The 25578-nt window shown below is 38.5% G+C and overlaps 1 protein-coding gene across 11 annotated transcripts in view; it reads left to right on the top strand.

Moving 5' to 3' along the window:
• The window catches only part of FAM13B (family with sequence similarity 13 member B), a 91948-nt gene that overhangs the window by 8043 nt on the left and 58327 nt on the right, over positions 1–25578 (top strand). For 5 of the 11 annotated variants that reach the window (XM_030927607.1, XM_030927604.1, XM_030927609.1 and 2 more), the window contains exons 2-8: positions 5987–6153; positions 8054–8245; positions 8685–8897; positions 15269–15446; positions 15747–15888; positions 20346–20441; positions 24302–24462. In XM_030927607.1, coding sequence (XP_030783467.1) covers positions 8089–8245; positions 8685–8897; positions 15269–15446; positions 15747–15888; positions 20346–20441; positions 24302–24462 — 947 coding nt within the window. In that variant the 5' untranslated portion in view covers positions 5987–6153; positions 8054–8088. The remainder of the gene's footprint in view (positions 1–5986; positions 6154–8053; positions 8246–8684; positions 8898–15268; positions 15447–15746; positions 15889–20345; positions 20442–24301; positions 24463–25578) is intronic. The other 6 variants (XM_030927606.1, XM_010388070.2, XM_030927608.1 and 3 more) reach the window with 3 other exon arrangements.

The following is a 25578-nucleotide window of genomic DNA, read 5'->3' as shown; positions in this document are numbered from 1 at the left end:
AGATTTTAGAATAAGGAGATCAGTTAGAAAGATAGATGAGAGGATTTAGTCACAAGTGATTTTTATCCGTTTATGTGACTTTGTTACTTTTGTTCTGATTTGAATAGCTTGACATCATGATTGGAGGTTATAATTGACTGTGTCCATGAAACCCTTTTGAGAGTTTCTCAAAATTAGCCAAGCTGTTTACCAATAGATTATCTCCAGGAGTAACCACTTTTTATCTGAATACTTTGAATAAGAGAGGAATAATGAGCCATCTATGGGTGAAATGTGTTACGTATAGTGATTGTAACCTGTGAAATATATGTGCTATGTCTAGTACCACAATTTGACAACTGTAGTCCTACAAAATATGCTTGATTCCATTTTCATTGTAGTTTTGTGGAATCACCATGGAGGATTGTTCTTTCAAGTAATATGTTAAAGTGTACGTAGATGAACAGATTCTTAGGAATAGGTATATTAATATTTCCCACATTGTTGCAAGAAATAGCTTATACTCTTTTTTTTTGGTTTTATTTTTTAAGGCAGTGAAATTCCCACCCTTTTGAGCAATAGAGCCCTCTTTAATTTAAAAACTTTCTAGTCCTGAATTCTGTGTTAGTTATACTTTGTATCTGATAAATTACTTAATGGCAAAGTGACTATGAACTTAATAACAGATTTAAGTGATTTGGTATTTTCCTGATTGTGTTAGTCCATTCTCCCACTGCTATAAAGAACTGTCAGAATAAAGAAAAGAGGTTTAATTGCTTCACAGTTCTGCATGTTTGGGTAGGCCCCAGGAAACTTATAATCATAGTGGAAGGGGAAACAGGCAAATGCTGTCTGCTGTTATTATCTATAGTATTGATATTGGTGCTCTACCCCTTTTTAAAGGCCCCCACTACTGATTTTAGTAGATAAAGTGTAAAGATTCTGTGCTATTAAGAAAGGTATGTTTCATTTGTCAAAAATCAGTTGATAGTAGATGCTGTTTTGGTTAATATAGCTCTGCAGTATATTTGGAAGTTGGCTAGTGTGATGCCTCCAGCTCTGTTATTTTCTTCAGGATTGTTTGTGTTAATCAGGGTTTTTATGTTTTTATACAAAATTTAGGGTTGTTTTTTCTGTTTCTTTGAAGAATGTTGTTGGAATTTTGATGGGGAGTGCATTGAATCTGTAGACCACTTTGGTTTGTATGGATATTTCAACAGTATTAAATTTTTCAGCCCATGGGGTGAAAAAGGGGTATGTTTGCTGCTATTATGTATGTGTATATTTGCATATGTGAATGAAATTGAATGGAATGCAAAAGTACCTTGAGTCCCTGTAGAACTTAGGTTGATAGCTGGTGTATGAAGGTATGCTTTCTTGAATGTTACCCAACTTTGTTGATAATTGGTGTTTAATTGCATGGTTTTTGGGCCAGGAGTAGTGACTCATGCCTATAATCCCAGTGATTTAGGAGGCTGAGATGGGAGGTTTGCTTGAGCCCAGGAGTTTGAGGCTGCAGTGAGCCATGATTGGGCCACTGTACTCCAGCCTGGGCAACAGGGTGTGACCTCGACTCAAAGAAAATATATATGTATATATATGTGTATATATATAGAGCTTTGTAATCACCATTATCTCATGGTGAGGTATATGATGTAAAATTCAACATCATTTCCTATTCCTTGTCAGCAACACCATGCTAGGCAACTGTCACTTGTATTTAAAATAATTTTGCTGTTTGGGGCTGGGAGTGGTGGCTCATGCCTGTAATGCCGAGGTGTGCAGATCACCTGAGGTCAGGAATTTGATATCAGCCTGGCCAACATGGCGAAACCCCATCTCTACCAAAAAATACAAAAAAATTAGCTGTGCATGGTGTCACGTGCCTATAATCTCTGCTACTCAGGAGGCTGAGGCATGAGAATTGCTTGAGCCCAGGAGACAAAGATTGCAGTGAGCTGAGATCATGTCGCTGTACTCCATCCTGGGTGACAGAGTAAGACTCTGTCTCAAAAAAAAAAAACCAAACAAACAAAAAAACCCAAAAAACCTTCTCTCTCTCCTTTCTCTCTCTCTCTCTGTGCGTATATATATACACACACACACACACACACACATATATGTCTGTGTGTGTGTGTGTGTATAATTTTGTTGTTTGGATTTATAACAGTATGCTTTTGGAAATACTTGGTTATTTTTAAAGTCCACACATTGTATTCTCTTGTGTCAGTCCTTTTATTGAACTGCTGCTTTCTTTGCATTTTATTGCTTCTGTCTGCTAGGACATTTTATTAGAGCTCTTTGGGATATTTTTATATGGTGCCTGCTGCTGTTTTCCTTTTTCTTTTTTAGAATGTAATATTGTAGTTCAGGTGTTGCATTCATTTTCTAGGACTTTCATGACAAATTACTACAAACTAGGTGGCTCTAAAATAATAGGAAGTTTTCTCTCACAGTTAGGAGGGTAGAAGCCCAAAACGAAGTGTCCACAGGGCAGATTCTAGGGGAGAATCTTTCTTTGCCTCTTCCAGCTTCTGGTGATTCCTGGCATTTCTTGACTTCTGGCAGTATAACTCCAGTTTCTCCCTGTCTTCACATGCTCTTCTTTCTCTCTGTGTGTCTCTGTGTATCTTGTCCTCTTCTTATAAGGACACGAGTCATTGGATTTAGGGCCTGCCCTAAATCTAGGATGATTTCCTCTTGAGATCCTTAACTAATTATACCTGCAAAGACCTTATTTCCAGATAAAGTGACATTATGCGGTTCTGGGTGGACATGAGGTTTGCGGGGAACACTATTCAACCCACCACAGATGTGAAGGGAGTGTTTACGTGATTTAAGCTCTGAAAAGGGGTAGGAAACAGGACTAAATAATGTCAACTACTTTGCAGTTTGCAGAAATGTTACCTTGGGCCACTCTCCAGTCTGAGAGTTCCTTTTTTTTTTTTTTTTTTTTTTATTGAGACGGAGTCTTTGCTCTGTCGCCCAGGCTGGAATGCAGTGGCGCGATCTCGGCTCACTACAAGCTCCGCCTCCCGGGTTTACGCCATTCTCCTGCCTCAGCCTCCCGAGTAGCTGGGACTACAGATGCCCGCCACATCGCCCGGCTAATTTTTTGTATATTTAGTAGAGACGGGGTTTCACCGTGTTGGCCAGGATGGTCTCGATCTCCTGACCTCGTGATCCGCCCGTCTCGGCCTCCCAAAGTGCTGGGATTACAGGCTTGAGCCACCGCGCCCGGCCTGAGAGTTCTTAGCAGTGTGCTCTAGATACAAGTCCCAAGTGAAAGATTAGCTGCTGGGGCTTAGACCATAGGCCTGCCCTCTGGAAGTACCTGTTCGCAAGCTAGAAATAAGTGATGACCTAAAATGTATGTAAGACTATAAGGCCAGGCATGGTGGATCATGCCTGTAATCCCGGGACCTTGGGAGGCTGAGGTGGGTGGATTGCCTGAGCCCAGGAGTTTAAGACCAGCCTGGGTAATGTGGTGAAACCTCATTTTTACAAAAATTATAAAAATTAGCTGGGTGTGGTGGCCCATGCCTGTCTACTCAAGAGGCTGAGGTAGGAGGATCATGTAGGCCCGGGGAGGTTGAGGCTGCAGTGAGCTGTGATCACGCCACTGCACTCCAGCCTATCTCAAAAAAAAGAAAAAAGACTATGGCCAGTTTGAGCACCAGATTATGACATTCTATCATACTATAAGTTGTGATAATTTACATGGAAAGATAGTATAGGGATTAAGAGCTCAAGAACTTTGAGAATCACATTCTCTGGTTTCATATTCTGCCTCTGACCCTTATTATTTGGGTGGACTGTGAGTAAATTGGTGAGCCTCTGCAACGTCTAATTAAGGGTTAAAGAATACCTTAATACATGTAAAGTTCGTGAAACTGCCTGGCATATAATAACTGCTCATTTAATGTTTGTTGCTGCTATATCCATCATCATCCTCAGGAGAGGGAGAAGCTCGTTGTCAGAAAGATTGATGCCTTCGATTGTTTTCCTACTGTCGAGGGTAAATTTTTATTGATGAATTCGTAGATTCCTACTTAGCCTCACCTTAGGAAAATGTGCTTTCAGGTTGTCCAGTTAGAGGTTGAGGGTAGTAGAGGACATGAGATGAGATAACAGGCTCCTGACTGGGAGTAGTGGCTTATGCCTGTAATCCCAGCAAGGTGGGAGAGATTCCTTGAGGCCAGGAGTTTGAGACCAGCCTGGGAAACAGAAGACTTCCTCTCTACTAAAAATACAGCTGGGCGTGGTGGTGTGTGCCTGTAGGCCCAGCAATTTGGGAGATTGAGGCAGGAGATTGCTTGGGTCCAGGAGTTTGAGGCTGCAGTGAGCCATAATTGCACCACTGCACTCCAGCCTGGGTGACAGAGTAAGACTCTGTCTCCAAAAAAAAAAAAAGAAAAAGAAAAAAGAAAATAGGTTCTTGGTTTCATTAACGAGGCATTCTAAACACTGAGTAGCCATTTTAGTGATGTATAGAACTTGCTCCCTGACAGACTTTTGTAGTGAGTTTTCATCCCCGTTTATGTCATGAGGGTATCAGCTTGACTTTTAATGTAAGTCTGTTAAATACCTTATCTCTGAAGTTAACTTTGAAGTTATTTTCAGATGGATAGATAGGTAGATTAACTACATGTTTTAGCAGGCATTTCAGGATGTTTTGCAAGTAATTATCCACTAAAAGATTTGTTGTGGGAATGTGGTTTTCCTTACCTTCAGTTTTTAATGTTCCTCCTGGAGGTGTATGTTACTAATAACACTTCTTTGAAAACCACACTGATTGATATTACTCTTCTGCTTACCTGAAGTTTCTTGGGCAGAGTCCTGCAGTGTAGTTTACTGAGCTTATTAAAAGATTTGTTAATAGTGACTAGAATTCACAGAGGATAATAATACCATTAGAATTCACAGAGGATGATGAGATTAAGTATTAAACACTTTACCAAACAAGTTCCCCTCTCTCTCCCTAGTCTAATTGCTGGTCTTTTAGCATTATGCAAAGAAGAGAGAGGAGACTAGTTCTCTTGTTATCTCAGTTAAACTTAACAGCTGTACAGGTATTATTCTTTTTTTTTTTTGAGACAGGGTCTCACTTTGTTGCCCAGGCTGGAGTGCAGTGGTGCAAAGACAGCCCATTGCAGCCTCCACCTCCTGGCAGAAGTGATCCTCCCACCTCAACCTTCCAAGTAGCTGGGACTACAGGCACTACTATACCTGGCTAATATCTAAATTTTTTTTGTAGAGATGGGGTCTCACTATATTGCCCAGGCTGGTCTCAAACTCCTGGGCTTAAGTGATCCTCCCACCTTGGCCTTTCAAAGTGCTGGGATTATAGCCATGAGCCAATGCACCTGGCCTGTACAGGTAGTTTCTTATTTTATATAAAGAAACCTAGGCTCAGAGACATGGAAGTTGTTCACCATCATGTATCTACAAAATGATGGAGTTAGTATTTGAATCTAAACCTTTCTGGGTCTGTTCTTTTTGCTCTTTTCGAACATATGCTATCGCTTCTCTAAATTAGGGAGCTCAGACAACCACTATGTTGTATACAAAAAAAGAAGAAAGTACTTAAGTATAATAGCAAGCTTAAATCATATCTTTGATTCTTTGATCTTTTGAAAATACTTCCATGTTTAGTTCTGAGTATGTGAGGAAATGAGTAAGGAGTGGGATGGGGTAGGGTGTCTGCACATAATTGAGGAAAATGGATTATTTGAATGGTGTAGTCCTTGAAGATGTGTCCTGTCACATATCCTCCTTTGCAATTTGTTTATTTATCTTCAGCAGAAAGATTCTTCTCCAGTTTTCCGTCATCATCTGAAACCTTTGCAAGGTATTGCCTTTAGGTTCCAGATACATTTTTCAGACAGAAGAATAACTTTCAATATAGGTAATGTCTTAAGAGGACTTTACTGCTGCTTCTGTTAATAGTCTCTTCTGACAGTTAAAGATGTTGTGGGAAATTGAAGTAATTGTTTTTATCTTGTAGATTAACTGCTGAAGTACTGATCGAGTTCTGCATTTCTTCAATGAGGAACTACAGGCTGATCTTCTGCCATAATCTCAAACAGCCATAAATGACAAAAGAATGCTTGCTCAGTGAGGGTAGCTGGTGCAGAAGCCATTTTTTAAACTTAGGTATTTAAGTCCTGAAAGGTAAGTTTTCAAAATGGTAACTATCTCCTGCTCTATAAATCCATAGAGGTTTTGGAACTTGCCCCTGTGGCTGCTATTTGATTTAACTTGAGGTTTTATAGTTCTTAGCTGGCACCAGATACGTCGAAGAATGGATGTTGCTTGTCTGAGACTATGTAAATGTATGGCATTTTGCTATCTTAAGTTAATTTTTTCTTTTCTTTTAAGTTGGCCGCATTGTTTCCTAGTCATGTTGTGACATTCTTGATCCAGTGGGTATACACTTGATCCAGTGGACCTTATTTTTGTAAACTTATGAATTTTAGTAGACTTATCTTTGTGATTTGCTATCTTTCTCTTGCAGTGTGAAAGAAATTGTTTTTCTGGGGTGATGGAAAAAAGACCAACTGGTGTCATGTTGTTCGTTATCAACCTTTGAGTTTTTCTTTCTTTACAAATACTCTTTTCCTACATAAAGTAATAAATGTGTAATGTGTTTATTTTAGAAAATAAATTTTTCTTGGGATTACTTGTTCTCTTATGTGTCAGATATTGGAAATGGCCATCTGAGACATTGTTTTCTCCCACTTCTTTACTGATCACAATTCCTACAAAATTAGGACAAATAACTATTTCTTCTGAACTAGATGGTTCTGAAACTTTTTATTATGGATAATTATGAAATAACACTGTTAAGGCCAGGCGCGATGATGTGTGCCTATAATTCCAGTGCTTTGGGAGGCCGAGGTGGGCAGATCACCTAAGGTCAGGAGTTCAAGACCAGCCCGGCCAACATGGTGAAACCCATCTCTACTAAAAATGCAAAATTAGCTGGGCGTGGTGGCGCGCACCTGTAATCCCAGCTACATGGGAGGCTGAGGCAGGAGAATCACCTGAACCCAGGAGGTGGAGATTGCAGTGAGCTGAGATTGCACCATTGCACTCCAACCTGGGCAAAAAGAGTGAAACTCCGTGTCAAAAAATGAAAAGAAATAACAGTGTTGATAAGAGGACATCTCTTATTGAAAGTTGATGTTGAGAAATGAAAAATTTCTTTTTTACAAAAATGTATTACAGGCTGGGCGCAGTGGCTCACGCCTGTAATCCCAGCACTTTGGGAGGCCGAGACGGGCGGATCACGAGGTCGGGAGATGGAGACCATCCTGGCTAACACGGTGAAACCCCGTCTCTACTGCAAATACAAAAAAATTAGCCAGGTGTGGTGGCAGGCGCTTGTAGTTCCAGCTACTCTGGAGGCTGAGGCAGGAGAATGGCATGAACCCAGGAGGTGGAGCTTGCAGTGAGTTGAGATCAGGCCACTGCACTCCAGCCTGGGCAATAGAGCGAGACTCCACTCCATCTCAAAAAAAATATATATGTATATTACAGCTGCTCTATCATGTAGAAATAAGAACTCATTAATCTTGTTCTTATTAGCCCATCATTTATAAAAAGTGGTTATTAGATCATCACTTTCTAAAAAGGATTCCCTCCTGTTTGGACTTATGAATTGAGGGATTAGATGAGCTTTATATGGCACAGTCCAGAATGGGTTTGGATTTACCTGTGTCATTAATAAGCTTGTTTAGTAAAGGTTTTCTTGGAGCCAAATTTGATCCTTAATTTGTCTTTGGGACATTAATGCCTCTTGCTAAATCTTTGATGATTAACTTTGCTATTGTTTGATAAGTATGCAAGCACTAAAGGGAGCATTCAGCACTAACTCTTCGTAATAGGGAATGTGTTTAGATAATTGTACTGAACTTCATCTGTAGAACACACTATGGGCCTGCTAACTGGAACATATTTAAATAGATGAGAACACATTCAGGTGTAAAGCATTTTTCTTTAATGTATCTAGTCATATTGCCACCTGTTAATCATTATAGTCTTTTTTTTTTTTTTGTCTTTCATTTGGCAGAAAAGACAGCTTTGATTTCTGGCTGCAAAAAAGATATGAGGAAGAGCTCCTCCCCTTCCTTGAGTAACTGCAACTCCGTTCTTGCTAACAAAATATTTGGAATTCCACTTGATGAGCTGCAGCAGGGAGGACATCCAGACAATGAGGTTCCATTCATAGTCCGCCACGTTGTGGACTATATTGAGGAACATGGTATACATTTCCTTACTTTGAGGGCTAGCTTTTGTTTTAATAAACACAACTTACCCCTTTTTGACCTTGGATTTTTAATTTTTTTTTTTTTGTATGGAAAGTCCAAAACAGGAAAAACTAGAAATTCTTTTTAATATTTTAGTGTGATTTTTACTTAAATTCATATACTTAGAAATGACAGTTGCCCAGCCTAGAACAAGTTTTAGTGGGGGTGATAGGAATATTTTTAATGGATATAAGGGGTGGGATAAAATGGAATATCCCTTAGAACAGAGATAGTATGTTTCTAGATGTATAATTTGAAGGTTTTTAGTCAAGTCATGGGAGCCAAGAAAGGCTTTCCAAAAGTATGAGTATTTTAAGTTAATAGGAGAATGAATATATATGGTCAAGCAGTTGACTTTGCAGCTTATTGAATGATTGCCTTGAACTAATGTAGGAGGTCTGGAGCAACAAGGACTTTTTCAAGTCAATGGAAATGCTGAGACCGTGGAGTGGCTTCGGCAGAGATACGACAGCGGAGAAGAGGTGGATTTGGTTAAGGAAGCAGATGTTCCCTCAGCTATTAGCCTTCTTAGATTTTTTCTTCAAGAACTTCCTGAACCTGTTATCCCTGGCAGTTTACATATTCACTTGATGCAGCTTTCTCAAGGTAACATAATTTGATACATATCAATTAGTCATTTGTTGTTAATTTCCTAGTCTTTACCTTTTAGAAATTTTGACATGTAAGCAGTAAGTATAGTATTTTAGAGATTAATTTGTTATTTTCTCTTTTGCTTTTTGGGGATGTATGATCTTGTCAAAGGAAAGGCAACTTCCTGGATCCCTCTAGTACTGTTTACTTTTTGTTATTGGTCTTATTAGCCTAAGATACAGGGTGAAGAAGAGGAAAGGGAGGAGACAAGAACGAGGAGTAGGAGGGGTCATCAAAAAGAAGAGAAATTTATGTAAGGTAATGTGTGTGGTGGCACAATGTCCAATAGTAGCCAAAGGTGTTGCTTAGTGGAGATATTACCACTATTAGGGTTTCTTATCCCTGGTTTGATAGAATTTCCTAGCAAAAGCAAGAAGATAACTTTGATTCTAGGCTTGGAATATACCTACAACTTGTTCTTGGACACTTACCTAAAGGAAATGAATATCAAATTGAACATCAGACTCTAAGCCAAAGAAACAAAAAAAGATTTATCTTTGTTAGGTTTTTTTTGGTGGTGACTAAAAAGTAGTGCTTAGCTAGACTGGAGTAGGAACGGGAAAAATCGTGGTAGAGGCAGCAGAAAAGTCAAAGAACCAAGAAGTGAGGAAATGCTTCTGTTCCTAGAGCCAAATGGTAATCATATATATGTAATGGAGGGACATGCTTCATTATATAGGAAAATGTATAAAGTTGGCATACAACATTATATATTTCTTGAATTTTATACCTTTTCAGGCTTTTTTGGTATTATGGAGTTCATTTATTTTTTGAATCGGGGCTTCTAAAGAAATTCAGTTATGCTAAGAAATTATAACTGCTTCCTTTATGCCTATCTCTATCACAGCTGGGCATTCTATAATATGTGTGTATATATCCTTAAGTATTATGTTGTCAGAGAAAGTGTATTTTCTTTTGAAAATGTTTATCTGTCTTTTTCTTAAATTTTAAACTGTGAGCCTAAGTTAGTTAGGTGTCTTTGATTTATGTATAAAGGTCAATGCAAAGATGTTCTGTGACCCTGTTACACATGTTTTCTGTACAGCTAAATCGTAAGGCTCACTTTGAACTTGCTATATTCAGGAATGGGTAACCTGATTCAGTTCTGTTCTTTTACTCTATAATCTGGATCAAAAAACAGGTTTTAAAGCGAAATGTATTAGTAAGGCTCCCCTTTTTTCAATTCATCACTTTAATTTTTCTCCCCCCAAAATTACGGTTTTTTGTTTTGAATTTTTGAATTCTTTTTATTATTAAATGTTTTTAATGTTTTTAAATGTTAATGTTGAGACACCTAATAAGCATTTTGCATTTATTAAATATGAACTGAAACCATTATGATAAAGGTTTTATGAGCCTTTTTAAATAACTCTAGAGCCATTCTCTTTATAGTGATAGGTTTCCATGTTCCCTCTGTTAGCTGAATTGCAGACATGTATTTAAAGTTGCAAGAGTCAGATAATCTTTCAGTCCTGAATGAAAATTTATAAATTAATAATTGCAATGAGATTTAATGGAAGCAAAGTCATTGACTCACTGGTAGTATCTATCAGAAGCTATTTATTTTTCACTAGGTTAGTCATTTCAATTGGTTTTCATTTATTTGTTGTTTTTCGTTTTGTTTTTGTTTTGTTTTTTTAAATGTTCTTGCTCTGTCGGCCAGGCTGGAGTGCAGTGGTGAGATCCTAGCTCACTACATCCTTGATCTCCAGGGCTCAAGTGATCTTCCTGCCTCAACCTCCTGAGTAGCTGGGACTACAGGGGCGCACCACCTTTCCTGGCTAATGTTTTAAAATTTTTTATTTTTTTGGAGAGACAAGATCTTGCTATATTGCCCAGGCAGGTCTTGAACTCCTGAGCTCGAGTGATCCTCTTGTCTCAGTTTCCCAAAGCATTGGGATTATAGGAGTGAGCCATTGTACCTGGCCTGGTTTTCATTTAAAATTATGACAGCATCATGTACTATTGGGACAACTAAGTTCCTCTTCAAAGACTCAACTTTCTGATCATAAATTGTAAACCAATGCTACCCCTTCTTTTCTTTCAAAAATCGTGCATTTACCCTATTTGAAAAAGTATCAGTCTTAGCCAAGGCCTGGTTTTCATTTAAAATTATGATAGCACCATGTACCATGTTGACATTCATGGAATTACGATACACATCTTGTTAATTATTCTTATGCTAACATTCACTTGTGAAGGAATTTAAGACATGCAAAAATGCTTATGGTCCATAAGTGCTTTCATGTTTAATATGAGAAATTCACTGTTTTCTTCTATTTTCCACTTACACATATATAATCATTGGCATGTATATGTATGTGTGCACATATACTCACATATACACCCATTTCTTTAATAGCTATTCTGCTAGGTGTGGTAGTATTTGAGGTGATATTTGCATTTATGTTGTAATACCATCTTTTCATTCATTCATTTAGTTATTCTTTTGGGAAGATGTCTAGATCTCTGAACAAAGGTTCCTCTCCGTTTACTGTAGATAATTTTGTTTGTTTCTTTTATTTTTTGAGACAGAGTCTTGCTCTGTCGCCTAGGCTGGAGTGCAGTGGGACCACCTTGGCTTACTGCAACCTCTGCAGGTTTAAGTGATTCTCGTGCTTCAGCCTCCTGAGTAGCTGGGACTACAGGTGTGTGCTACCATACCCAGCTAATTTTTGTATTTTTAGTAGAGATGGGGTTTCACCATGTTGGTCAGGCTGATCTTGAACTCCTGACCTCAAGTGATCCACCCACCTTGGCCTCCCAGAGTGCTGGAATTACAGGCATGAGCCGTGGCACCCAGTGTAGATAAATAATATGATATTATTTTAATGTTCACAAATACATGACAGTTACTGCTTTTAAGACTATGAAAGAAGCACTGTTGCAGTTGCATTTCAGCTTTTGTTTTTATTTTTATTTATTTATTTATTTATTTATTTTTTTTGAGACAGAGTCTCGCTCTGTCGCCCAGGCTGGAGTGCAGTGGCCGGATCTCAGCTCACTGCAAGCTCCGCTTCCCGGGTCCACGCCATTCTCCTGCCTCAGCCTCCCGAGTAGCTGGGACTACAGGCGCCGCCATCTCGCCCGGCTAATTTTTTGTATTTTTTAAGTGGAGACGGGGGTTTCACTGTGTTAGCCAGGATGGTCTCGACCTCCTGACCTTGTGATCCGCCCGCCTCGGCCTCCCAAAGTGCTGGGATTACAGGCTTGAGCCACCGCGCCCGGCCGCTTTTGTTTTTAAAAAGTGGTTTCATTTCTCTGTGGTAGCAGGACAGTGCATTCACTGGTGTGGTTAAACCTTTCATTTAGACTAGAGTTTCACAGCCTTGGTACTGTTGATTTTGGGCTTGATAATTTTTTGTGATGGGAGTTGTATACTGTAGGATGTTTAGCTTTACCATAGGCACTGTCTTCCCCGAAGTCATGACAGCCGTTCATTTGTCAGATGTTGACAACTTCTGGTTTAGACCATAATGATTAGTTCAACTGCTTATCCGTTGTGTTTTGGTAGAAAACCTAGCTAGCAGTTTTGTGGATTAGTTAGAACATTTCCAGAAAATATTACAGTACTTGAAGGAATTGTTAGGGGAAACTTCTCTGATAACATACATTGTTTTCCCTGGATATGATTTAACTAGAAAGTAGACTCCAAAGGAAAGAAATTTAAGCAACTATGTATATATTTAATGTATTTTGAAGTGCTTCTGTGCCTTATTTGAAGACTTCAGAAACAGGCCAGTATAGGTGTAAATGTGTAGAAGAAATGTACCCAACAAAACTGGATAATGTTGATAGTATTTCAAATAAAAACAGTATTGCCCACAAGCTTACCACACCATCAAGTCAAATGGTGTAGTATGTTCAACATCTTTTTTCAGTTATTGTGTATTCATTCAGTGAATTCAACTAATGTGTATTGAACATCTGCTATATGCTAGGCATTGCTCTAGACCAGCAGTCCTCAACCTTTTTGACACCAGAGACCAGTTTTGTGGAAGACAGGTTTTCCACTGATGGGGAGGAGGAATGGTTTTGGGATGAAGCTGTTCCAACTCAGATCATTAGGCATTAGATTCTCATAAAGAATGTACAATCTAGATCCCTTGCATGCACAGTTCACAGTAGCCTTCTTGTTCCTATGAGAACCTAATGCTGCTGCTGATCTGACTTGCTGCTCACCTCCTGCTGTATGGCCCAGTTCCTAACAGGCCACAGACTGGTCCGCAGCCCCGGCTGGGGACCCTTGCTCCAGATACTGAGAATTCAGCACTGAAAAAAACTAGATGAAAATCTCTGCCCTCATGGCTGGGTGTGGTGACTCACACCTGTAATTCCAGCACTTTGGGAGGCTGAGGTGGGAGGATCACTTGAGCCTAGGAGTGAGTTCTAGACCAGTCTGGAACACATAGGGAGACCCTGTCGCTACGAAAACTTCAATAAATAGCCAGCTGTGGTGGCATTTGCTTGTGGTTCTAGCTACCTAGGAAGTAGATGTGGGAGGATTGCTTGGGCCTGGGAGGTTGAGGCTGTGGTGAGCCTCCGTGAGCATGCCACCGCACTCCACCCTGGAGCGACAGCCTGTCTCAAAGAAAAAAAAATCTCTGCCCTCACAGAACTAAAACGCTATAGGGGATAAAGGGAGAATGGATAAATAGATGATAAAAATAAACATATGGATAGGTATGCTACACATTAAGTGCCACAGAGCTGGAGAGAATGTTAGGTAGAATTTGTCAGTGTTAGTGTCTTCGTTATATTGATAATATTAACTGCTTGCATTTTTGATACGTGATTTTCTAAAATAATCCTTTTCTGTTGAATGCTTAGGTTGTTAAAATTTCTCATCAGTTATAGGTACAGTGATTTAAACATTAATCCAGGGACTATTCCATCTGATTTTAAAATTGAAGTACTGGTACTTTTGAATGGACAGCTGGTAATATTACAAAGTATAGAAGAGTTGTTATTGGTTGCATTTTAAATTTTAAGTAAAATTCGTGTGACTGTAGCCTTTCCTGATAAACTTAAAAATTTTGTTTTCTTTTTTCTTTTTCTTTTTTTTAATTTTTGAGACAGGGTTTCACTCTGTCACCCAGGCTGAAGTGCAGGGGCACGATCTCAGCTTACTGCAACCAGTGCCTCCTAGGCTCAAGCCATCCTCTCACCTCAGCCTCTTGAGTAGCTGGGACCACATGTGTATGCCAGTACACTCGGCTAATTTTTGTATTTTTGGTAGAACAGGGTTTCGCCATGTTGCCCAGGCTGGTCTCAAACTCCTGAGCTCAGGCGATGTGCCTGCCTCAGCAAAGTGCTGGGATTACAGGTGTGAGCCACCGTACCAGGCCAAAAAAAAATTTTTTTTTAATCAACATAGTACTGGAGTCCTATTTCCTGATAAACTTTTTAGACTAGTATTATTTTGCAGAGATGGCTAATATCATGACCGTAACCTTTTACCAAAAGGTTTTCAGTAAAATAATTTTAAGAACCTGCAGAAAAATACAAAATGAAACATAATTGAATTGGTTTTTACTCATGAAGCAATAAATCATTTTATTTTGAGAGGACCTCTGAGCACTTTTTTCTCCCAAATGGGATCCTCACTAATCAATGGAATTAATACAGGTCTAGTTTCTGCTAGTGAAAACTCATTGACACGATAAATACAAGGCCTAACTTGTGTGATAAAGTTTACTTGATAAACAGAAACCAGCATAAATTTAGAGGAGAAAAACAGACGAGAAATGAGAGACCTTTTAATTTAGTTCTACTGATATTGCTGAAGTTAATTGTTTATTTTAGGAAGCCAGGAGAAGAAAATCACACTGTTACTTTGTTCTTTCCTTGTTTTTCCTTTCCAAGCTGAAAGGTATCGCTGATACTATTAACCCCTCAAATTGCATCTCTGCTTTGCTCACTAGTAGTTTGTATTGTCTGACATGGCCAGTGCATTTTGACTTTTTATAGTTGGCACTGGTGTGGAAACACAGGTATGGTCATGCTGGAGACAGTAGGACGAGAATTTAAAAACAAAACAAAACAAAAAAATGTAGAGAATTGAGGCCAATGAGTAATAGATGAGGAAAACATCCTCCAGCAATTAAGGGGTTGAGTTCCTTTTTTCCAGCTCCCCTTCTCCACCTCTTCTCTGTTTTATAAGTGAAATGGAAAGCCCTAAGGCATTTGCCCCGGTAGAGGAAGTGAAGAGGTTTTGAATTGTTGTAGTAAAAAGGTGATGTGGGTGGAGTAATGTGAACCTGGCAAAATATCAGAGCTTTGCTTTTTCCTTTATTTAAAAAAACCCTATCATTATTGTTTTATAGATTATAATAATGAAGATGAATTTGGAAGAAAGTTGAGGTTCCTCTTGCAACAGCTTCCACCTGTTAATTACAGTTTGTTAAAGTTTCTGTGTAGATTTTTAGCCAATGTAGCATCACATCATGAAGAAATTTGGTCTGCAAATTCTTTGGCTGCTGTCTTTGGTCCAGATGTCTTCCAGTAAGTTGTTTCAAAAATTTTTGTTTAATTTTTAAAAATTAGATACACGAAATGGAATCATTATATTGTCTCCCAAGGATTGTAGGTTGCTTGATGAACAATTATTTTTTATAGTAGATATAATTAATTCTTACAACATTTTTGTGAACAGGGTACAAATTAGGTAGGTTTTACAGATGGGAGAATGGAAGCACAGAATGGTGACATAAATTGCTTGTGTTCATAAAGTGTCTCATTGGTTGTCTTCTACCTTTACCTGTGATTGATTTAAGAACTCTCAATTTGGACTTTTATTCTTAGCATTTACACAGATGTGGAAGATATGAAAGAGCAAGAAATAGTGAGCAGGATAATGTCTGGACTTCTGGAAAACTACTATGAGTTTTTTGAGAATGAAGAGGAAGATTTTTCATCTAATGATTTGAGTTCAATTACTGAACAGGTGAGAATATTCTATTTGGAGGGATAATTTCTTTTTTTTTTTTTTAGAATAATATGCTCTTAAAGACTTGCCACAGACATAAGTGGAATTTAAGTACTGACTTGGAAGTAATTATCTTGGTTATTACATGTAATCAGTAGGTGGCACATTCATGATTTTTTTTTCCTGAACAACAGCCTGTCCTCCATAATTCGATTAATAAGGAAAAGGCATTAAAATCAGAGTATACAGTAGAGATTTTTTTGTTTTTGTTTTTTTCTAACTATTGTTTATTTTGTAAGGATAATGCTGTGTTTTGGTTTTTTGCAGAGAAACTGCTAGCATAGAGGAATATAGGCAAGGGGTGAGAAATTTAAAGTACAGGGAAAGATTAGGTACACATTTTTAAAAATTTGAAGTTTTTCTTCAGTAATATAGCAAATCAACACAATAGTATAATTATCATTAATGGAAAGCCTCTGGATATTAATAGTTTAAGTGGCAGGTAATTTTTAAATTCTGGTGACTCTAGAATATTAAAATCTCTTTCTGAGGTTACCTTATAATCTTTTACAAAATTGTTTTATTTTTTATAGAGACAGGGTCTTGTTATGTTGCCCAGGCTGGTTTTGAACTCCTGGCCTCATGCAAGCCTCCTGCCTTGGCCTCTGAAAGCATTGGGATTATAGGCATGTGCCACTACGTCCAGCCACTTATAGTCTTGATGGTTGAGACTATACAAGGCTCATACTTAACTTTCTCCTTTATGAAATGGGAATATTGAAGCTGAATAATTAACACTTTATTGTAAAGCCATGTTAGTCCAGTCTTCTCAGGTTTAAAATTTGTGATTTAGGTCTGTGTAGAAATTTTTCTTCAGCACTTAGGTGAAGTGGTTTGCCATCAAACTTTTATTAACGTTAAAACCTATGAAGTCACCTATATTTTGAGTGTTAGTTGGGGCTGATACTTCTTTTTTTAATGGATAATAATTCACCTGTTTCTTAAAAATGGTAGAATATATGGTAAAATGTCTTGCTGTCATCCATACTCACCTTTTCCTTCTTTCTTTCCTCCCCTTGGTTTTTTGTTTTTCCAGTTTTTAAAAGCAAATACAAGTAAATATTTTCTCACAGTTTTTTTCTACAAGAAAGTAGGATACTATCCACACTGTTCTGCCCCTTGTTTTGTCTCATCAGTTAACAGTGTGTCTTGAAGATCTTATTAGAATATAGAGAGCACGTTATTTTTTTTACACCTGTGTAGTTTCCTATTGTGTAGGTAGAACCTTAAAATTTATTTGATTTGGCCGGGCGCGGTGGCTCAAGCCTGTAATCCCAGCACTTTGGGAGGCCGAGACGGGCGGATCACGAGGTCAGGAGATCGAGACCATCCTGGCGAACATGGTGAAACCCCGTCTCTACTAAAAAATACAAAAAACTAGCCAGGCGAGGTGGCGGGCGCCTGTAGTCCCAGCTACTCGGGAGGCTGAGGCAGGAGAATGGCATAAACCCCGGGAGGCGGAGCTTGCAGTGAGCTGAGATCCGGCCACTGCACTCCAGCCTGGGCAACAGAGCAAGACTCCGTCTCAAAAAAAAAAAAAAAATTATTTGATTTATAGTATTAGTCCCCACTTAGAAAGGGGGTGGTACATTCTGGTTTTCTCAGAATAATCTTGGTATCTGTCTGCTTCTGGTGTAATATTTAGAAGCTTCCCTGTCACTCTTAGATGTATTCACGTTTGCATGGTTGCTTCCCTTCATTTGCTGTGAGATTACAAAGCATCATCTTTTGAGAGGTCGTGGATCATAACAGATTTTCATTAGTCCTGATAGTTCTTGTATATCATTACGTGGATTCAGAGTTTCATTTTCTGGGCAGCCTAACTTTAAAAGAGTTTTTATGCTTTTGTGAACTTTTATGACTAATACTTTTTAATATTTGGAGTTTATACTTCAGCTTTTCATGTTTCCTTTATGTAAGGTTTTTTTTTTTTTTTTTTTTTGAGACGGAGTCTCACTGTCACCCAGGCTGGAGTGCAGTGGTGTGATCTAGGCTCACTGCAACTTCCACCTTCCAGGTTCAAGCGATTCTCCTGCCTCAGCCTCCTGAGTAGCTGGGATTACAGGCACCTGCTGCCACGCCTGGCTAATTTTTGTATTTTTAGTAGAGACAGGATTTCACCATGTTCGCCAGGCTGGTCTTGAACTCCTGACTGATCTCAGGTGATCCGCCGACCTTGGCCTCTCAAAGTGCTGGGATTACAGGCGTGAGCCACTGCGCCTGGCCATGTAAGCATTTTTATCTTTGGCTTTCCCTCCCTCTCTCCCTTCTTCCCTCTTTCCCTTTCTCTCCTTCCCTTTTTTCTCATTTCTCTTTCTTCCTATCCAAGTATCAGGAACTTTAAAGGAACAGTAATAGATGCCAGATTAGAGCTTGCAGTGTGTAGACAGAGGATGAAACCTGTATCTGTGTGTGTATGTAATAAATTAAGGGGTAGAATTTGTAGCCTGAATTAGTGATGCATGGAACTCTTGGCATATTTTTTGAGGGGTTCCAGTTGTCATACACAGTTCTTGACTTAAAAACTTGGTTTAAGGAACTGATAGATCTCTAAATTATTCTTGCTTGAAGCAAAATGACCAGAAGAGGATAAGTACTTAGGTATGCCTTAAACCTTTAATGGCTTTTGATGCTCAGAAGAAATCTACCTGTTGGGGAGTTCTGCATGCCACCTTTATTTCCTTCCTTCCTTCCGTCCTTCTGTCCTTCCATCCTGTCCTGAGACGGAGTCTTGCTCTGGTTGCCCAGGCTGGAGTGCAGTGGTACAATCTTGGCTTACTGCAGCCTCCACTTCCTGAGTTGAAGCGATTCTTGTGCTTCGCCTCCCAAGTAGCTGGGACTACAGTCACTCTGCCATGCCCAACTAATATGTGTGTGCGTGTATTTTTGATAGACACTGGGTTTTATCATTTTGGCCAGGCTGATTTTGAACTCCTGACATCAGGTGATCTGCCTGCCTTGGCCCCCGAGAGTGCTGAGATTGTAGGCATGAGCCACTGCACCTGGCCTATTTTGTTTATATTTCAGTTCAGTGATTTTCAAAAATGTAAGTAATGGCTGATAAAAATGAAATAATATACATAATATTTGTGTCGTTTATTTTTTACATTTTTAAGATGATTTGACTTCTAAGAACTGGTAATGTCAACTTAATATTTATATCTTGACTTCTCTAAAGTCTGCAGGATATGCCCTGATTATGTTTTATATTTTGCTATAATTCAATATTTCTTTTATTCCATGGTTTTCTTATGTATGCTGAAATGTCTCTATCTCACATATATTGCATCAGTAGTTTTGTATTTTTTTTTTGCACTGGAAAAATTGACTTAAAATACATTGTGCCTTACATTAAATAGAATGGTGCGGCACCATAAGGTAGTGTTGAATTCTGCGTGTTTGCCCATGGATAGAAAAAAGGACATTAGGCCAGGTGCGGTAGCTCACACCTGTAGTTCCAGCACTTTGGAAGGCTGAGATGGGTAGATCGCTTGAGGCCAGGAATTTCAGACCAACCTGGTAAACAGGGCAAAACCCCATCTCTACTAAAAATATAAAAATTAATCCGGCTGTGGTGGCACACACCTGTAGTCCTAGCTTCTCTGGACCCTGAGGCCCAGGAATCGCCTGGACCCAGGAGGCAGAGGTTGCAGTGAGTTGAGATCATGCCACTGCACTTCAGCCTTGGTGACAGAGTGAGACCTTGTCTCCAAAAACAAAAAGAAAAAAAGAGAAAAGGATGTTAGTATAACTAAGCTTAATAAAGGGAGTAGTGCGGTGGGTCCTGCGAGACATGCTGTAGATTTAATTATCTTGTCCCATGTTGCTAATTATTTTCTTACCAATTTTTTTTTTGTCAATTCCGTCTCAATCTATTTTCTTATCAATTTTTATTATGTTTCTGGAATGTGATTTACAAATAACAAAATTACAGATTTATGAGGTTTTTTTGTAAGTGGATTTGATAACTTTAGTTTGATTTGTGAGGCAGAATTGATAAGGTATTTAAGCAGACATAAATATCCTCAAACTCAGCACAATTTGATTGTGTTCTTAAATATTTTCAGTTTCTTATCCATATATTTAAAGATGTGGGTAGACCTGGCCCGTCTTGGCAGTGCTTTGATTTTTCTCCTGATTTTAATATTTGAAGGAAGCAAAGTTTATCCAGCACTTAATTCTTTTATAGTTTCATCCCATTAATGCAAATATTTGACTATTAGAATCTTTTCCAGGTAGTAGATATTTTTATTAATAATATGAGAGAGATAGGTGGCTGGAGATGATGAATAGGGAGTGCTTGAAGGATGATGCAGAGTCAAATGGATTTCGTATGGATCCTTAAATGAATGAGAATCCAGTAGAATGGTTTGAAGATGGAGGTGATAATGATGTTTCTTTATACATTTGAGAAGACAGGTAGCAGCATTCTCCACAAACTGGAGTCTGGAGAGCAGGCATTTCACGAGGCCCTAGAGAAGGGAATTATAGCAGTCAAAGAAAGAAGACATGTAAGTATGGATGAGGTTTTCCATAAGTGGAGTTGAGGCTGCTGCATACATACAGCAAGTTCAAAATAACTTCTGAACAAAATAGTGTTGATAAGCAGAAGGTCAGGTTGACAAGGAGAGGATCAAGAAGAACTTCGAATATTAGTGTGGGGTAAGAGAGCGTTTTAATCCAAGTCTTTAATGCTTAGTTTAGCTCAAAATAATTGAGTCAGTTCTTAGTGCAGGAAGTTACTTTGGGAGGCCTTGAGTGGGAGAGAAAAAAACCCCACAGGTAATTAATTGTTCATGTCCTGTTTTAGTTGATGATTATTGGTGAAAATACTAGAGACGTGTCAATTTCCATAAAGCTTATTGAATTGAATATAATATATTCGATATATTCAAGTATAATACTTTCATAGTTCCTCGGAGCTATTGACTTTAGACACAAAATGATTTTATTATTTTTTTTAGAGGGTCTCACTGTGTCGCCCAGGCTGGAGTGCAGTGGCATGGTCATAACTTACTGTAACCTTGAACTTTTGGGCTCATGATTCTCCTGCCTCAGCTTCTTGGGTAGTTGGGACTACAGGCATGTGCTACAATGCTTGGCTAATTTTTAAAATTTTCTGTGGAGACAGGGTTTCACTATGTTGCCCAGGTTGGTCTTGAACTCTTGGCCTCAAGCAATCCTCCTGCCTTGGCCTTCCAAAGTGTTGGTATTATAGGTGTGAGCCACCACACCTGGCCCCACAAAATGATTTTAAAAAGTGTGATGTAACATGTTAAAATAGGCCAGGCATGGTGGCTCACACCTGTAATCCCAGCACTGTGGAAAGCTGTGGTGGGTGGATCACCTGAGGTCAGGGGTTTGAGACCAGCCCGGCCAACATGGTGAAACACTGTCTGTACTGAAAATATAAAAATTAGCCAGGCGTAGGGGCGCATGCCTGTAATCCCAGCTACTCAGGAGGCTGAGGCAGGAGAATTGCTTGAACCTGGGAGGCTGAGGTTGCAGTGAGCCGAGATCGTACCACTGCACTTCAGCCTGACTGACAGAGCAAGACTGTCTCAAAACCAAACAAAAATATGTTAAAATAATAGTATCTCTATACCAAAAAGGTGTGAACTGAGTCTAAGTTTTTATTGTTTTAAAAGCCTTCTTAAATTTTTTTTTTTTATATTTTGCTGTTGTGCCCAAGCTTTTATTAATCAACCACAATAACTCCCCGCCCCCCACCCCACCTTTTTTTTTTTTTTTGCGACAGTCTTGCTCTGTCACCCAGGCTGGAGTGCAATGGTGTGATCTTGGCTTACTGCAACCCCCGTCTCCCAGATTCAAGCAATTCTCCTGCCCCAGCCTCCCAAGTAGCTGGGATGACAGGCACTTGCCACCATGCCTGGCTAATTTTTGTATTTTTACTAGAGACAGGCTTTTGCCATGTTGGCCAGACAGGCCTTGAACTCCAGCCCTCAGGTGATTCGCCCACCTCTGCCTCCCAAAGTGCTGGGGTTACAAGCATGAGCCACCGCGCCTGGCCCCCTTTTATACTTCTGAAAACATTTTTTTTTTTTGGCCAATATTTCCTTACTTAGGTTATGAGATGGATATTAAGTACATCCTCTCAACTTTCACTAGTTAATTAAATACATAGATGGGGAAAGAGGATAATTTCCCATTTGATCTACTTTAAAACCTGATCTATCATTTGAGATTTTCACCTTTGTGTTGAAATCTTACCTCTCAGTTAATCACTTAAGCCAATGATTTTTCAGTCTTTTTCATCAACATGACGTGGGATGGACTAGGAAAGATATTTATAAACACAACGAATTATACAGAATCTGCTGCATGTACTTTACATGTGAACTAAATGGTTCACTAACTGTTTTGTTTTTATTTTTGAGACAAAGTCTTGCTCAGCCCAGGCTGGAGTGCAGTGTGCGATCTTGGCTCATTGCAACCTCTGCCTCCTGGGTTCAGGCAGTTCTATCTCAGCCTTCCGAGTAGCTGGGATTACAGGCACATGCCACCACATCTGGCTAATTTTTGTATGTTTAGTATAGGTTGGATTTCGCCATGTTGTCCAGGCTAGTCTCGATCTTCTGGCCTCAAGTGATCCACCCTTTGGCCTCCCAAAGTTCTGGGATTACAGGCATGGGCCACCATGCCTGGCCTAACTATTGTTAATAATGACTTTTTAGTGACCCATCTGACTAGTGACCTTGATAGACCTGTGGTTGAGACCTCCTGCTTTAGGTAGTTTGGATGGTGGATACTGTCTTCATTGATATAAAAAATGATGTTACATGTAGAAACTAGGATCTATACTATTAAAGAAATGACAATTTCAGTTATAATGATAGATATTATTGCTTATTATGTATAGACATTGCTGAAGAGGTTGTGTATATTAAATCCTTTCAACCAGCTCTGTGAGGTAGTTAGTATAGCATCTCCATTTTATACTTAAGACTTGGTCAAGTTAAGTAAGTTGCCAGAGAAAGTTAGGGGCAAGTAGGGATGTGTGAATATAGATATTTCTGCCTCTGAGGCCTAGCTTTTAACTACTGTATTATACTTTATTCAATTTTGAAACTGAATATTACTCTGTCACCCAGGTTGGAGTGCAGCGTCACAATCATGGCTCTTTTCAGTCCCGACCTCCTGGGCCCAAGTGATTCTCCTACCTCAGTCTCCCAAGTAGTAGCTGGGACTATAAGCACATGCCACCATGCCTGGCTAATTTTTGTATTTTTTATAGAGACAAGGTTTCACCATGTTGCCCAGGCTGGTCTGGAACTCCTGGGTTCAAGTGTTCCAACCCCCTCAGCCTCTCTAAAGTGCTGGGATTATAGGTGTGAGGCACTGTACCCAGCCTGTATTATACATTAAAATAGGCACTCTGTACTTGTTGATTAGGAGTGTGATAGACTATCACAGTGTAATTAACTTTCTTTTGGTTGTAGTTTTACTTTCTGATAGTATTCTAGTAACTGTATTTGTCCATCAGGAAAAACACCACTGTTACGTGTAGTAGTAAACACATACATTCTAGGTATTTCTATTGCATTTTTCTAGAATGGAGAAAAAGCATACTTTTATTGCTCGGAGTCTTTAATGACTAGTATTAGTTTATATGAAGCCATTCTATAGATAGTTTCTTCTTTGGGATAACTTAAAAACTCATTTGAAAGTATTTTGCTGGTTTTCCTTCTCTAATATTTCAGTATCTTTTTGTTAGAGTGATTACCTACGTAGCCAGTTTGATAATGGAGGACATTTTAGAGCTCCTGCTAGCAAGATAATTATAACCTTGACTTGTGCTTACTGGTCAAAATATGAGTTCTTCCTTGTTGTAGGATCCCATCTCTTCATGAATAATTCAATCTGAATCACTTAGAAGTTAGCTGACATTTTCTAAAATGTAGCTAACATCTTAAGGCAACATTTTTTTGCCCTTCTTTTTTCACACTTACTGTATTAAAATGACTTGTTTAAGGCACGTGGAAATCAGATCAATTAAAAGTCTGTTGTAAGTGTTACATTTACAAACCTACTTAGAAAATTAAGTTTTCTTAATGTTAACTATACCTTATAGGCTTACTTATATTCCTAGATATACTAATTTTACAATTAGTATATACTGATATACTAATTTGCAACTAGTGATACACTAATCTAGCTTCAAAATGTTACATTTGTCTGGTTGCAATTTTATTTTGATATGAGAAAGTTGACAGTTACTCCATAAGAGAGATTGATCTTAGGAAATGAGGAAATGAGTTGTTTGTGTTTAAAATTTTCATAGAACAGTATGTCTTAGATGTGTTAACAGTTTCATCACATTTTAATTCTGAATTTCCTTTTATTTATATAGGTTAATGAACTTTCTGAGGAAGAAGAGGAAGATGAGAAGCTGGAACATATTGAAGAACTTCCAGAAGAGGGTGCAGAAAAATCAAATGACATGCCAGAGGTGGTACAATTAAGGATGACTGAAAACATCCTGGAATCAAATAGTGTTACGGCATCAACAAGGTAATAGCTCGGTTGAATGAACTTTAGCTTTTGAGTATTTCATTCTAAGTGTAGACTCACTCAAGCACTCAGGAACACAAACTGTGTGAAAGTTTGGCATTTGTGTGTGAAAAAGAGCAAGAAGTAAAATTTCAAGATGCAGTCTTGCTAAGGAATTTTCAGTTACTAGTGTTAATACCTTTTTTCAAAAACGTAACCTCTTACAAATATTTATTCTTAAAGTTTGTTTTGTATTAGCTTATTAATTGGGCTGGATAAAATTTCAGAACCTGTGGAAGTAGCATTGTTAGAGAAGGATACAGTGGCTGAATTGACTTGTATATCCCGCTTCCAGGCTACAATTAGTTTTATCTAGGCTGTAAGGATGGAACTCTGATCCATTAAGATAGTGCTTTCTAATTCTTTTCATGTATAAAATGATAATAAATACATGGCATACTGGGTAAATTTGATAAATGTGGTAGGCTGAAGGCCCTATCCCAGCACATAGCTGGGACCATTGGGCACACTATTTAGGAAGCTTGAGAGAACTCAAGAGAAAGAGTGAACCTTTCTATGGCTTTTGATAACTATTTCCAGACTACTTAAAGGGCGTGAGCCAGTTTACATTGTCATACTCCCCACATATATCTTTAGGTCTGCTAAATTCTATGCTAGTTCTCTGTAAAGCTCCATTGTTTACTAACCTTTTCTAATTAGTAGGATACAGCTATATATTTAGTCCACTAGATTTTTTTTATTTAATTTGTGTTCAGTGGAATAGTGGTTAAAAAGAAGAGGAAATAATAATTTGAGTGAGAAAGCAAAATGTCATTTAAAAGTAGCTGGTAATACCTAAGGGAAGAGCTATCTATTGCCATTTAGGAAAATTATGAAGTAATTTTAAATGTCTGCTGCTAAATACAATTATTACATTTTTCCATAGGCCTCTGGATCTTTATATTATGTATGATTTCTTCAAACATGATCATAATTCTGTTTTGTTAACATGTTTATTTTATTTTTTGCTGGATTTAACATTCTGTTTTTGCTTTTACGTGTGTTTACATGACCTTCTAATTTATTTTTTTGATGGTCTCTTAACTGTATTTTAATTATATGTTAAAATATTATCTG

This window comes from Rhinopithecus roxellana, chromosome 3, assembly GCF_007565055.1.
Source record: "Rhinopithecus roxellana isolate Shanxi Qingling chromosome 3, ASM756505v1, whole genome shotgun sequence".
NCBI lineage: Eukaryota > Metazoa > Chordata > Mammalia > Primates > Cercopithecidae > Rhinopithecus > Rhinopithecus roxellana.
This window is presented reverse-complemented; position numbering and strand designations above follow the sequence as displayed.